This window comes from Protomyctophum bolini (assembly GCF_963924005.1).
Source record: "Protomyctophum bolini genome assembly, chromosome: 11".
Classification (NCBI taxonomy): Eukaryota; Metazoa; Chordata; class Actinopteri; order Myctophiformes; family Myctophidae; genus Protomyctophum; species Protomyctophum bolini.
In genome coordinates this window covers 23,448,566-23,463,618 of record NC_137872.1, presented here as the reverse complement: position 1 = coordinate 23,463,618, position 15,053 = coordinate 23,448,566, and the positions used below count along the sequence as shown (strand labels likewise).

The 15,053-nt window shown below is 42.1% G+C and overlaps 1 protein-coding gene across 4 annotated transcripts in view; it reads left to right on the top strand.

Annotated features, from left to right (window-relative positions):
• Window positions 1-2,244: 2,244 nt before the first annotated feature.
• pbx4 (pre-B-cell leukemia transcription factor 4) overlaps window positions 2,245-15,053 on the top strand; it is a 33,652-nt gene continuing 20,843 nt past the window's right edge. For 2 of the 4 annotated variants that reach the window (XM_080777082.1, XM_080777081.1), the window contains exons 1-3: window positions 2,245-3,143; window positions 5,724-5,843; window positions 7,516-7,589. In XM_080777082.1, coding sequence (XP_080633208.1) covers window positions 2,965-3,143; window positions 5,724-5,843; window positions 7,516-7,589 — 373 coding nt within the window. In that variant the 5' untranslated portion in view covers window positions 2,245-2,964. The remainder of the gene's footprint in view (window positions 3,144-5,723; window positions 5,844-7,515; window positions 7,590-15,053) is intronic. The other 2 variants (XM_080777083.1, XM_080777084.1) reach the window with 1 other exon arrangement.

Here is a 15,053-nt window from a genome sequence, read left to right as displayed (position 1 = left end):
TTTGAGCAAATAAAGTGTAATATCCAAAGCCTGACGCAGTATGTACAATGCTTGATATTTAGTCTGCTCAGTGCTCATGGTGCAGCATCTATTCCACCCCACCAGTGTCCCTGACCATTCAGAGGAGGCCCCTCCCCCACAGTGACTCACTCCCATCTCTTGCATTTGACTGGGTCACTGAGGCAGAACGAAGCTTTGACATTGTGCCAGTCAAAGCATCAGTATAATTCTCTATCATGTTTTCACCCAATAGTGTTTCTACTAATTTTCCTCTTCAGAGGTGTAGCAAGAAAATCTGATCAAGAGAGGGGAAACTGCTGTGTTACACTATAGTCTTCAGCAAGGTGTGGGTGATGCTCGTAATTGTATTCATTTCTGTTGGGGGTGGTGTGGTTGGGGTGACCGTGAGCATTTGAGTAAAGGAAGATGGTTCACGGCAGGAAAGATCGATTCTTATTTAGATGAAAATGAGGCTTGATGCTTGTGTGGTGAGAGGAGGGAGCTTACAAACTAAGAAGTTCATAGCAGTGCTCTTTAAATCATTCACCATAACACAGAGGTTGCTTAAATTATTTTCTCACATTTTTCAACTTTTTCCAGATCACAACAATATTGGATAATAAATATGATCACCTGCTGCCACTATCCTATGTCTAATTTGAGGATTATATCACCAAGCTGTATACTTGTACTGTTATAACTTAAGTTAGTCTTATGTGTTTATTATTATTGGCCCTTATCAAAGAAGATACCCTGTACAAAAGGAATACGCAACCTGTCCTGTACTACAGTAGTTGCCAGGTCTATTATACTTGTATGCACATGCAAAGAGCAAAGGCTGACTGTATTCTCTAGTCTTGCTCTCTCTAACTTTAGATTGATTAGCTACAGATTGTAGTAGATGGATGTGTGGAGAGTCAGCATAAACCACTGCCAGTTTGGTCCCACTCCCGCATGCGCACCCATCATCTCTCCAATACAGCACACGAGGCTGCACCTCTCCTCCACGTCCATTCAGCTAGCCATTCGTCTTGGGAAGCTGTCTTTCTGATCTGAGTGATAAACTACAGCAGAATTGTCCACGTTCGCAGAAAAAAACGAGGACACTTGTTTTCAATCTGTGCTGTCTACATTTTCATACTGAAAGACAGATGGGATGTTTCATTCATTGGCAGCTTTGGACAGCAATCCAATGTAAAAGATGCTGTTACATTGGCCATATTTATATTTTTTACCTCTAATATTGCTCAATAAAATTGCCATGATCTGTATTCAATATTCATAATAGAATGAGTAATTGTCTCCAATATAACTCATAAGCCAAACAAAGTGATTCATATTCTAGGCTATTATTTCACTTTTACATTTACACTTTTAGCAGATGGGGTTAGTGTGTTTTACTATATAAATGACTATTTAACATGAGCATCACCATTGTTGGTGATATAGGCCTATCCTATTCAAATATGTACTCGCAGGAGCTAGGAGTTTACCAAGGCAGTTTACCAAGGCACCCACCCGCCTGTCCTTAGGGTGGATACTGGATACAGGATACAGGAAGAGTGGGCACCTTGAGGTGAAATTGGCTATTTAAAGAATATATAATTGTTAAAGTACATGATTTGAACATGCACAGTTCACAATTATCAGACCTACTGTCAAATGTTCAAGTATGTTTAAATCATGCATACATGATAAATTACTTCAGATATAAGTAATTACCTATACCCCCCCCCCCCCCTTGCATGTTTGTTTTGAAATGTAAAGTCCCAGGTTAGATGTAATTATAATAGTAATGTATTTATGTAGACATTTTTCGGTATACCAGGTTGACCGTTGATCATGGACATGAGCAGTGGCCTAGCTGATTGATCTCGAATACAGGAACGCTTTTAATTATAGCCTATTCATTATGTTACATTTATTTTCAGGGCATCTGGGCGACCGACTTAAATAGAGCACCATTACCCCATATGTTGAGAAACCGTCCAATTCGAAAAGAGACATGAATATACTAGTAAGTAACAGTAGCCTATAATAAAGGTCGGCTTGCAAAAAGCCCGTCTTGTTTTTACGTTGCAAAAATAAGTTCTCGTGTCGCTCCTGCGCGCCACATCGCCGCTCTGATCGCTATAATACTCCCTCATATTGTTAAGTAGCTGGATGATTGGGTGTCGTTTTATGGCATACTGATTAGCCCACAACACGCAAGCGCGCATCTCTCACTAAGTCACTGGTGTTCAACGAGCGCACACACACACAGCACTGAGCACACGACAACAATGGCACTCCGTGCTGCCTGCTAGTCTGTTTTGATGGGTAACCTCTCATAATAACAGGCTTCATCGGGTGGGGAGTTTGCTTGATGGTTTCGCGTCAAGTAGTGGTGCATTTTTTCCGCAAGCGGGTGCATTATTTTAATGCACAGTAATTGCGTGCACAGAAAAAAAGCATTGTGCATATATATTTTTCTTTTACTTTGACAATGACAATGTGCTCGGCGCTACAGTCTGCCTGCAGCTCCCACATTGTGTTCATGTGTGGCTCTGGCTGCTAGCAGGCAGGCAGGCAGCTCGTCACTGCTGCTTTTTTTTCCTCCAGCAAAGCAGCTCCACTGGCTCTGCCTCGTCGTCTCTCTGTGCTGTTAGCTCGCTGCTACAGTTAGCTGCACGGCGGCGGCTCCATTGACTCTGGAGAATAAAGTGGGGGGAACGCGGGCGAATGTAGAGCGAAATCCGCTTTACCGTCTTTTTCTTTAGCACACAGCGGGGCTGGTTCCGACACTAGCTCGTCTTGGGCATCGGGTAGGTTCATCGAGTGTTGTGTGTATGATTTGTAGCAAGGAGGAGATACTTTGCTGGGCTGGCTAGCTACACTGGCTAGCTGTTTGTGTGTATTCTTCGACTGAGCCTGGGGAAGGGAAGGGAAAAAAACGACGGGCGAGTTTTTTTTTTCTTTGAAAGTATGGATGACCAGATCAGGATGATGACGGGCCTCGCAGGACTCGGGGGACAATCGCAAGCCGACGTCGGAGACCCCGACTCGGTCAGAAAGCAGCTCGGTCAGCCCCAGCAAGACATCGGGGATATTCTACAGCAAATAATGGCCATCACCGACGAGAGCCTGGATGAAGCACAGGCCAGGTAAGAGCAAAATGTTTCCCCCCCACACACACGGGCAGCGATTATCGCCGATCGAGCTATGCTGTTTTATAAGAACGCAAAAGTTTTGATTGGAATATGCACGTTACTTTAGTTCCACACGATGATAACAAGTCTATTACACACTTGAAACGATCGTTTTAGGCTTGAACTTGTATACGGCACGAATACTTACTGCTGCTTTAATATACTTTGAAGACATGTTTTCTGAAGTTTCTGCCCTTTGTGTCTAGCGTTTAATCTGGATTTGTATGTTTTATTAACACACGCACCTGGGTAGACGTGGATATGACTACCCGGTCTGTGATAATAAGTAAAAAAAAGTTTGGTCTCCAATTACAATGTTATTATAAAGATGGCCTGGACATTTATTTGGACTTAGTAACTACATAGAATTCTGGTCGTGTAACTCTAGTGTAAGGTTGTATAATCCAATGCATTCCTAAAACGTGTCTTTGATATCATAGAGAACTTTTGGGTTTCGGAGGCCTCTAAAAACGCCAAGCGACTCGACATAACTTCAGATCTTTTGGGAATTTTTGATAATCCATCATCAGTAACCAACAACCCTGGCGTTCGGTGTTTGCTATAGTTTTGTCCGTTTTTTCTAGTAACAGTCAATCAAGACATTAGGTCATGCTACAAAATCTTTGATGTAATGCTACAGATTTGTAGGTTTGATGTATTTGAATATTTTATTAGACATAAATGTCTAATGCACGAAGTACAGTCAGACATTTGAGATAAAAGGATAACCCAAAAGTCCTAAAGGACTTGTTTCCATTGTTGGCCTATGTATTCAGTTCATCAACATAGCATAAAAAAAAAAATACAATATAATCACCTGCGCCTAGTAAAATGTAGACTACTACAGCCATGTTATCTAATTGGGTGGATGATGTGTGTTGGCTTTCTCAAACGTCTCTTTCTAACTAATGAGCGCTAGTGTCGATAATGTTAGCCATTGAAATGCAAATGAGATTGGTAAATTAAGGTATGGATTATTATGGATGGCCTTAAATTAGGCCATATCAGCCTGGTACTGGCACATGATGACAGCAGTCATCCTCATGCCTCTCTTCACTGCTGGTAATATTTGCATCGGGGTTATGTTTACATATCATGGAATCAGGAGTGCATGCGTGTATAACAATAAGCAAGTGACCCACATTCATTTGCCATGTGGCTTGGAGGAGCATAAAGGTCATCTTAAAGTTGAAGCATTAGTATTTTTAACAATAGGCAGCGTCCACTGCAATACTGTGGCCATAGTGTGATGTGTCATTAGCTAGTGATTTTCCACCCAACATTTGACCACCTGGTTCTCTTAATTAATTCACTCCTCTTTCACTCCCTCCCTCCCTGGTGTTCATCCTTTTCATTGTGTGCTGGGTGCAATCAATTCTCCTATAATGTGTACGCGAGTGCAGCTGTCCACAAATCGAGTTTCTATTAATGAGATAGGGGTGTGTGGTGGGGGGGGTGATGCTCTACTGGCAGCTTATGAACACTGGGTTATTACCTTTTTTTTGGTTGACTTAATGGCTCTAGATTTTAAGTGAAATGTGTTCACTATGCCCCCCGTGCTCCTTTAGTTTTAAATTTCTAATTAGCCTTGTGTTGCTTTTGTCTTTTTAGGGTTGGTTTTTTGTTATTATAGCCATCTTGGAGATGAATACCATTTACAAAATGTAGATATGGGGGAGTGTGATATACCATATACTTTTAATGGATGCAAAAGCCTAATCTAATTAATAAGCATGTGTAATACACTAGTCTATAGTCTAGTATAGTTAAAACAATATTTAAAAGTGGAAGATGTTCCTGTAGAGGAGTCTGTAGAACTCTGGAGTCTGGACCCCTACTCGGCATGTCTCCCCTGTGACAGGTGTTGATGTGTGTGTTGACACTTTTGGATAGAAGACTATTAGGACTATTTAGCATGTTATCCACTTCGGATAAAATTAGGTATATATACTTTGTCATAGCAAAAATAGCCGATCTACAAATGACATGCTCAAAATAGGGATGCTGTGTTGAAAATGGTTCAACAAAAATATGTGATTCTGTGTACCTGATGATGATGATGATGATGATGAAGTAATTCAACTGACAAAAGTCCCAGGCTCTGAATAGGAGTTTATGAGTGGCAGATGGAGAAGACATGTTTTTACCAGCATCTGGCTATGATGCTGTTTTCCCGCTCAGGCTTGTCATGTCAGGACAGTAAGCAGCCTAGGTCTACTAGTGCTTGCTAACACTATTCTAGCAGCAGTAGTATAGCAACAGCTGCTGGAATTGCTTAGAATGTGTGCAAACATCATCACAATAATTACTTTGACATTTTTGGTATCCACAGAATATTCTTCCCCTTATTTCCGATCGACTAATAAAATGTGTGAGGTTGCTCATGAGGGAGGGTGATGCCCTTGTCGTGGAGGGTGGCAGACAGTGTGCTGGGATAGGGAGTGGTGTGGGTGGCACAGGGACACGGTGCGGTGCAGCGTACCCTACCTGCACGTTGCCCTCCCTCATCCTCTCACCCTGTCACCATATGTTCAGATGCTGGCCAGAGGAGTCACCGGCGCATTCGCATTGGGGCGGATCAGACGACCCCACAGAGGGAGGGGGAGCTAGGGGGGGCACGGCAGGGGGTGGCCTGCCACTCAACTTCCAGCACAGGTCAGTACAGGACCGCATGAGCACCCCCCCTCCTCCTCCTGCTCAGTCACAATCCTCCATGATGAAGGCACCCCACCCCCCCAACTCAAATCCAGCAGTGACAACATAAAACTGATAAGTGGACACAAGACACGTCCATCACTCTAGACACATACTACTCGCCATAAGAAACTACTGTGCTAATAGCTATCCTTCCTTACAGATATGTCACACACTCGTTATCTAAAGGCTATACAAGCTAAATATTTCTTTAAATATAATCGTTATACGCACCACACGCTGTGCTGGCCGCACACGACTGGACTTGATGTTGAGGTCAGGCGTAGCCTTATCATACTCATCTGTGATTGTCTGTAATGTGTTTCTGGTGATGTGTTTTGGATAGACAGTCTAAAAATAGACTGAATTAGAAGGCTTTGTAAACTCATTGTATTCATTCATTTTTTCCCGCTCAACTTGAATTGATTGTTGTGCATGAATCCTTGTCTTTTTCAATCATGGTTCAAAAGTATTATGTAATAAAATATGTGAATGCAGGTTTTGCCCTTTCATGTGCTTCTTGTATCTGGTAACAATATTCATATATCTGCTCATGCCTTTTTGTGTAGGCTTTTATTGCCTTAATAAATATATTTTATATTTATATACTCAAGTTTACAGACCACGCAAATTATAAATATGTCATGGTTCTCTTGTTATGTGTGGTTTTATGTGTCAATGTAAGTTACAGACAATGTTACAGACTTGAGAAATGCAACGATTCGTATGCATCCGTTCTGCCGTGCTCTGATGTCTTTAGTTTGCAGTCATTTCATTTCATTTGGTGAAATTAGCTCAAATACAAGCTCACAACGGATCGCGTTGAGAGCTTGTGGATTGGCTAATTTTGTCAAACACAAAATCCTGGGGGGCGCTGGTAGAGTATAGAGTATTGAGTGGTTATGGGATTACTATTACTAATGTATCACTCTAGGCTCGGGCATTTGCTGTAGTTGTGAGAAATCATTTGTTTGTAGTAACTTGTGCATTTTGTGCTGTGTTTATGTGTTCCCCCCCTCAAGTGGACAAATCAGGGCACAATGAAGGATGAATACCATCTCTTTTTGCCTTTGGGCTAATTTTGACAAATTAGATTCAACCTAATGTAGTCCCATCAGTTTGCCATGAACTGAACTGTAGATTACATCTTTCTGTAAAGGGCACAAAGTTAGATTACTTTTTATTGACTGTGGAACCAGATGCACAATTACGTTGTAGTCATGGCTAAACATCAGCACATACAGTATATGTGTATAGTGTATATACTGTATACCACACTATAACATGTGAACATTTTAACATTACTTGGCAATGGGGATGCATTTGGGCTGTCAAAGGCATCTAGACATTAAAATTGTCTAATTCTATTTTGTGCCCTTTTTATTATGTTTCCCTGTGTACTTGAGCATGATGTGATATCATAAGGCTTTATATAATTGCCAAGCGAATGCATCATTCTCAGCATTATTATTTGTGGAAAACTACCACATACTTGACTGTTTTGAGTCAACGACTACTTCTACCTGCCTTATAAAAAAATGGCATGGAAAGCCTTGTAATGGAGATCTGTTTATCCTAATCCTGCTTTCCCCTCTCTCTCTCCCTCTCTCTTCTGTTCTCTTCTCTCTTGTAGGAAACATGCCCTGAACTGTCACAGAATGAAGCCAGCCCTCTTCAGTGTTCTCTGTGAGATCAAAGAGAAGACGGGTGAGTCTCTTCTTCTCTTGCTCTCTTTGTATTCTCACAGTCTGCTCTGCTTGCTTGTCAGTGTTGAGATACAATGTATCAGTGGCTGCTTTGCTCCACTAATGGATTCCTTGATGCAAGGTTGATCTTTCATTGGCCTTGAAGTGAACTTCATTGATTATATATCGATCCCATTGGTTGTAGCACTGATTTAGCTGCAAGGGATTGAATCTGTATCATCAGGTCAGGCTTATTCTTCTTAATTATTCCTGATTTCCCGTATAGTTTGGCCACGTCATTTTAGAACCTTGACCTATGGTAGACCTATCGAGACTTCACACTGACAACTCGGACTAATCTTATTTGACTTAACCCCATTGAAACAGAGCTAGGGCTAGTAGAAAATACTACTTAATTGTTTGTATACTCGAACCCGTGACACGCTGTCAGGCTGGATTACCAGCATATAGGTGCCCGGACCACTACGCCGCCCCAGGCCATTGATTTCTATTAAGCCAGAATTCATATATTCACCGTATTTTAGCTTCCCCCGATTCACGGGGTCTTGCGGACAGTGAATAGCAAGCGGACATGTTCAAGGATGCAGCTGTTATTATGTTAATAGAGCAACACAATTGAATAACCTTTTTTTTATCATATTGTTTAATCAGATGTTGGATAATGTCTTTTGGCTAATTGTTTATTGGTGATTTTTGAATACTTTTGTTCTGTAGAGCGATTTGAACTTGTCTTAGTTGGTATGTTAGGAAATATGTACCGGTACGTAATTACGCTTATAGATTGACTATATCCACTGGATAATTTCAAATATACTGGATGTGAAGTAAAATATCAAATGAACAAAATGTGAACACAATAGAAGCCTTATTCAGAGTAAACTGGATGCCTATTCTTATCTTGTTAGCTATTCCAGTCAGCTAGCTGACAGATTTCTAGTATGGTTCAAAAGCGGAGGGCAAGAGTAGATGGCAGATTGATGGTTATGGTAGTGTGAATGGGTGGGGTTTTGGAATTCTCTCCCACTCTCCATCCCTCTCTCCATCTTTCCTCTGTATCTCCTCTAACAGCAAATGTCCCCAGTTCAAATACAATTTGTAAGTGCAGCAGCACTGGTTCCAGTTGTGACCCTCCTGTCAATAATGTATTATTGCTCTCCAGCGATTGGAGGAAAGTAAAGGGTAGGCTTGAGTGAGTGGGGTAGGGCACCTTGTTTCCCAGGCAACCAGTGGTCTTATTTACCCTAATGCCATTCACTTTGATTTTTTTCCACATTTACTCGGAGAGAGAGGGGGGGGGGGGGGGGGGAAGAGAGAGAGAGAGAGAGAGAGAGCGAGAGGCTTATTTTAATGAAGTTTGGGAGACAAACACTTTCATGGGGTTTCATGTGTGTTTTTAGATATTTTAGTATCAAGGTGTCCATGATAAAGACACTGGGCTCACTTCATTCCTAGACTACAATTCCCGTAATGCTTTGGTGCACTGCTCCTCCTTGTGGATAGGGAGAGGGCTGACATCATGGACACTTTGAAATACTAAAATATCTAAAAACTCAAATTACCCACATAAAAACCCCAGTAAAGTGTTTCTTGTCTCCCAAACATCATTACAATAAGACCTGGTTGCAAAAGGGGTGAAGTGTCCATTTAAAGGCTGTGTTGTGGAGATCCTAGCTGCCTGCCATGTGGTGGTACCCTCCTATCAGCACCATGCATGTACCTGACATTTCTCTGCTTCCCCAGTAGACCCCCTGCAGGCTCCATTATGTGCCTCTGGAATGTGAATTGACTTCTGCTGTGCCACTCATGGAAGGCTCAATCAGTCAGTAGTATCTCTGCAGATACCCCCCCCCCCCACACACACACACTCACATTGAACAAGGGATAAAAGCAACCTCGGTCTTGGGTCTACTCCTGCTGCTTCGGTCTTGCCCCCCCCCCCCTCCCCACCCCTTTGCCTCACTCCCGTTCTTGAAAGAGAAGACTTGCTCTGAACTCGGGGCTTTGATATGGTAATGTAATGGTGGCGGGGGAGTGGGGGAGGGGAGGTGAATTCCTCTGAGTGCTGCAGTTGGTTAGATTGTTTTCATTGTAAAGGAAATGTTCTGCGCAAATGCCAGCAACCCCCCCCCCCCCCCTCCTTTTCCACTACTCTGCTACAGTGCTTGTGTTGTCCTGAGCTTTCACATTTAAACTTGACCTTGATTTGCGTTGAATTTTTCAGTTTTGTTAATTCGTTGTCAAAGAATCTCCGGGAAAAATGTGAGCCTCGGTACTTGGAGGGAGAGAGGCAAATGATCAAAGTTGAAGAGACAATGGCTTTGCTTCAGCTCGAGTTCTTTTCCCCCCTCACTCTCATGGGTATTTGCTGTAAAAATAGCTCTTGGTGCAGTGGGACAGCTTATGCCAAAATCTTTCAAAAGCCACTGCAGTTCTTCTCAGGCAGAAGTTTTTGATTTGGTTTGGTGGTGTTCTTCTTCCTCCTTTCTTTTTTTGGTATTTTTTCCAAATACGATTATTATGATGGAGGAAAAGTGTGGCGGCGTGTAACCTCAAATATACCTATTTCCTGAAACATTTCACTTTCTAGCTTAGTTGGGGTTGACTATATTCTGAATTCCCAAAAAGAGGACACATGTGCATGTGTAGTGGGTGCGCGAAACAAATTGGGCGTTGCGTTTCTGTTTGAATAGAAAATTCAAATGTCTAAAGAATCTCCTTAAAAAAACAACCCAAATATAATCAAATATGCTATTAGTTATGTATTTATTTAAAGCAGTGGCTCTCAAAGGTGTGATCCAGGGACCATCTTGGTTCCTTCAGGGTGTTTCAAAGGGATCCTTTACAGGTCTGTAACTCTGAGAGTGTACATATGGAACCAAATGGACCTTTACAGGTCTGTAACTCTTGAGAGTGTACATAAGGAACCAAATGGACCCTTACAGGTCTGTAACTCTGAGAGTGTACAAATGGTCCCTTGCAGGTCTATAACTCAGAGTGTACTACAAATGGAACCAAATGGACTATTTTTATAACTCTAAACTAAACTCTGAGACTGTACAAATGGAGTGAAATGTGACTGTTATGGGTCCGTTTGGTTTTATTTGTATACACTCAGAGTTAAGGAGGTCTTAAAAAAAAAAAAAAAAACGTTTGAGAACCACTGATTTAAAGTACTTCTGCATGCAATATCTTAACACTTTTTTTTTAATTGTCCAAAAAAGGCTGGGTACTCTACTGAACTCTACTGAATACATCTATGGGTATATTTTGTGTTTAAAAATCATCTAAATAACATGGGGTGCTCCACGTCACTATTCTGAAAGAACACAATGTGTTAAGTCTTGGCTTATCTTATAAAAAGAGAGGTAGCTAGTTCTCCAAACCATCATATCTTCTGCTTTGCTAGGTTGTACAAAAAAAATATTAGGTTAAAATTTGCAGGTCAGAACTTATTAGACTATTATTTGCGACAGAAACAAGTTCCAGCTTGGCAGACAATTCAATCTGTTTCTCATTGGTCACGACCAAAAAAACAGTAGCCTACCTTTTCTGCATTTCAATGGTGAAATTATGCATAGTGTTTGGCATTTCATTCAGAGAGGAGAGCTCATTCAACCCTGTGGAGAAGGCATCGTTCAAAAACCTGTTAGGGTTGCGTATAAAGACCCGCCCCTGCCTGTCTGTACTGTGTGCACACGGTGTCCAGGGCCCTGCTGCTGTGTCAAAACTTTGGGACTCTAAAAGTTTGTTTGGAGCACCCTGAGTTGTAGATATCTCTCTGCCTCAGTAGTGATAATGTTACATTGAGTCATGCTTGAGTCGCTCTGATTGGTCAAAATCGGCATAATGGTGAAGTTACCGCCACCATCAGGACTGGGTATAATACTATAGGATTACCGTGTTAGAATGAGATAGTGTGTATGTCACGGATTGTTTTATTGGCATTAAAATGACGAATTAAACATATGAATAGTGCAGGTAGAAGGCACAATCCACTGTTAATTAGGGGGTTAAGAGCTAACCCAGAGAAATATTTCCCACCACGGACTCGTAGTAACCTCGGGTCAGTGACAGTGTCAGTGTCACCAGACTTTTCACCTCGGAGAACAGTCTGGACTGTCAGTGTCTGGTAACCACGGAGCAAAGAGGCAGGCGGGGGCGGGTCTTTACGCAATCAGGGTTTTGAATGACAGAGCTGGGTTATGAATAATACATATTCCGGGGTTTGGGCTATAAGTCCGCCTCTCAGAGAGTTTACATGAGTGTTCCCCATACTAATTTGCGCAAAACCCTTGACATTTGAAGGAATTTATAAACCCCCCCCCCGGACAGCCCGGACAGACCCCCAAAGGAGGACAAAAGATTCCGGGGAAAAGAGGATGTTTGGTAACCCTAGGTTAGGCAAACTATAAAGTAACTTAACTAAGTAAATTACTTGTAATTAATTGCCTTTTTCCATAGCCAGTTTTACCTTAAACCTAGAAACCCAGAAAATCAGGATTCTTGATCTTGACTCTATCAGTGAACTTTTACTTCCAACTGAGTTCAGTATTATCTCCCCTGAAAAGTAATGGGTTTTCTCACAGCCCCTTTTTCCATCTTTTCAAATTGTTTTGTATGCATGTTACATATCAGTATAATATCATTGGACACGACACTGCGTAAATGTTTCTCTTCCATATCATTTCTGGTCGTAGTGAATGTACACTTAACACCCTGAGCGGCATAAATGGAGGTCTCCGTCCTATCAAATACTTATGCTCAAGGACAGAGATTAATCACAGGACGGAACTTCTGTTTTTTTGTGGCTTTAGCCTTATTTTATATTTTTTATGGAGGGACAGACCGTAGGCTGACAGGAAATGGGGAGAGAGATGGGGGGGGGGGGGGTATGACATGCAGTAAAGGCCGTCGGGATCGGGAGTCGAACCCACGTCACACTGCCAGACTGGATTGCCAGCCAAGGTGCCTGGACCACTGAGACACGGCCCTGGCCCACAGGACGAAACATTAATGATATCATAACCAACTTACCAAGCGCATCGCTCCACAAGCTGGGAGCGCCTGTTGGGCAACATTCAATGTCATTTCCAGTTAGGACGTCATCCAAAGTGGTCCCCCTGCATTTTAGTCGATGAGATCGAAAATCTTAAAACGTGAATAACTCTTGATCTAAATCAATTCTAACCAAAGATTATGTTTTTGACGGCCCATCGCGGTCCCATCGCTAGTCGCGTTAGAAGTAATCATACCTCCTGTTGTTGTCGATCGCCTCGTGGGTGTTTTGGCTACATCTAGCTACTTCAGCTACATCCATGATGACGCCTGGTGCACCTTGAAATGCGCTCCGTAGCTGCAAATTGCTGGGCACGCTGATTTACTGGTCCTAAATACCCCCGGGCGCTCGAGGTGTTAACCATATGTTCAGTGTGTTGCAGTGAGATTCACTGTGTGTATATAATTGACAAACAAGTTTTATATATATTTTTTTGAGTGCCCGGATCTTTTTTTTTGTTGTCTATATTTTCCCTTTGATCCTAATCTCCTGTGAGCACCCGTTTGGTTGTGTTTTTCTCTAAGTTTTATTATAATGTTATAGTTTAGAATTGGAAGACATAGTATATAGTGTTTAAGTGTGACTGTCTTAACCTGTCGGAATAACACATGCTGTGTTCTTTGACTTTTGTCCTTTTTTACGAACCAAATATCCCTAATTAGTAATTGTTTGTTGTGTGTTGCAGCAGCTGTAAAAAAAACCAACACAAACAAGTGCTGCTAAGAGTAACGACACACTGTAGCTGACATTTGCTTGTTCAAAGTCAACAAACACGGAATTGGCAACACCAATGAAAATCTAATTATCATTTTAAAACATTCACATTAGAGCCTATGTGTGAGTTTTAACAAAAGGCACCTTGATGAAGGTTGTTACAGTGATAAAGCTAACAAGTTCAGAACCTGTGATCAATGAGGAGATGTTTCACAGCAGTGCGTTGTTAATTGGTAGAAAATCTTTTCTCTACAGCAGTGTTTCTCAACTTATGTGTCGGTACCCACTACCTAGTCTACCCACATCATTTTAGCATGGCTCCCCAGATGACGATGAAGAAACAATTCAAGGACCTTTAGACCTTAATTAATTAAAAAAGAATGCCCATTAATGCATCAAACGTAACCAACAGACTACTATAAAAACTGCTCATACATTGGCCAATTTGTCAAATAATATAAGAAAGAGACAAAATTGTGATAATAGCCGTTCCACAAGCCTGTACATCTGCTATTTTCATTATTTATCTGTGGAGCCAGCCGAGTGGGGGTCCCCAGTTCAAATATGATTATTTTGGGGGGTCATGAGTCACGACCTGGAAAGGTTGCGAACCACTGCTCTACAGAGCGTGTTGTAAACATTGCCACTTATTATAATCGATACATTTCCATTTATGTCTGTGTTGATATGAGATTTTCTTCCATATTTTCTGCATTGTAAAAATCATAGAGCCCTACATCACACGATAATCGGAGGCGACAATCATGCCCATCTGGCCAAACCGTTGGGATGGGCTAATTGTGGGTCGAATTGTCCATTTTATTGCCATGTGTAACTACGACTTTATCTGCCCTTTACTCTATCAAAGCCAGAAGCCTCAGCCATCCTGGCTTTGATAGTGTAAAAGGCCTGCATTCCAGTGAATGACTAGCTGTATTAAAACATGTTAATTATTATTCATTTTCAAAGAGCTTCATTTTGAGTTCAGGCGTAAAATTTTATGAGTTGTTGGAAACCTCAGACTTTTATTATATAGTTTTACGAGGGAAAGCCTGCTGTGCCTGTTAACTGAAGAGCGGTAAAAGGTTTCAGAAGAAGGAAAAAATGGTTTGAGACATTACCAGCCCTGGCAGACAGAATGAAGAAGACAGCGGTCTTGTTGCATCATGAAGGCTCTAGAATCTAGACTCCAAATAATTTGATCAAGTGCTCCCCTACTGTACAGAGGTACACCGTCATCCAAGCTTCTTACGTGGCAAATCCCAGAGCACTATATCAGAGAGTTCATACACGTCTCTGTTCTATTTACATTTGATCTTTATGCAGCAGAGCTGGGTCATTTCATTGCTTTTGCAGGCATATATGTTGTGGTTTGTGGTGCCCTGCCACTCAATCCGTTTTTCTCCTCTCCTCCTCTGCAGAAGAGAATGAAAAAAGATAGTGTGAGAGAGGGGGGGGGGGGGGGGGGGGGCACCGGACCGATAGAGGGAGATTGATGAGGCAGTAAGAGCAGCAGTAATTACTCGGTGTCCATTCCCGAAGCCAGATTGGCAGACGGCTAATATCACACAGACCCCTGGCCCTGACAGACACCCCTTCCCCCCAGCCCCGACACAAGCCCTCCGACTGGGGAGGCAGGAGCACCCCAACCCTTAGCTCAGGCCTAATGGTGTGTGGGCTGACTGCTTTTCCCAT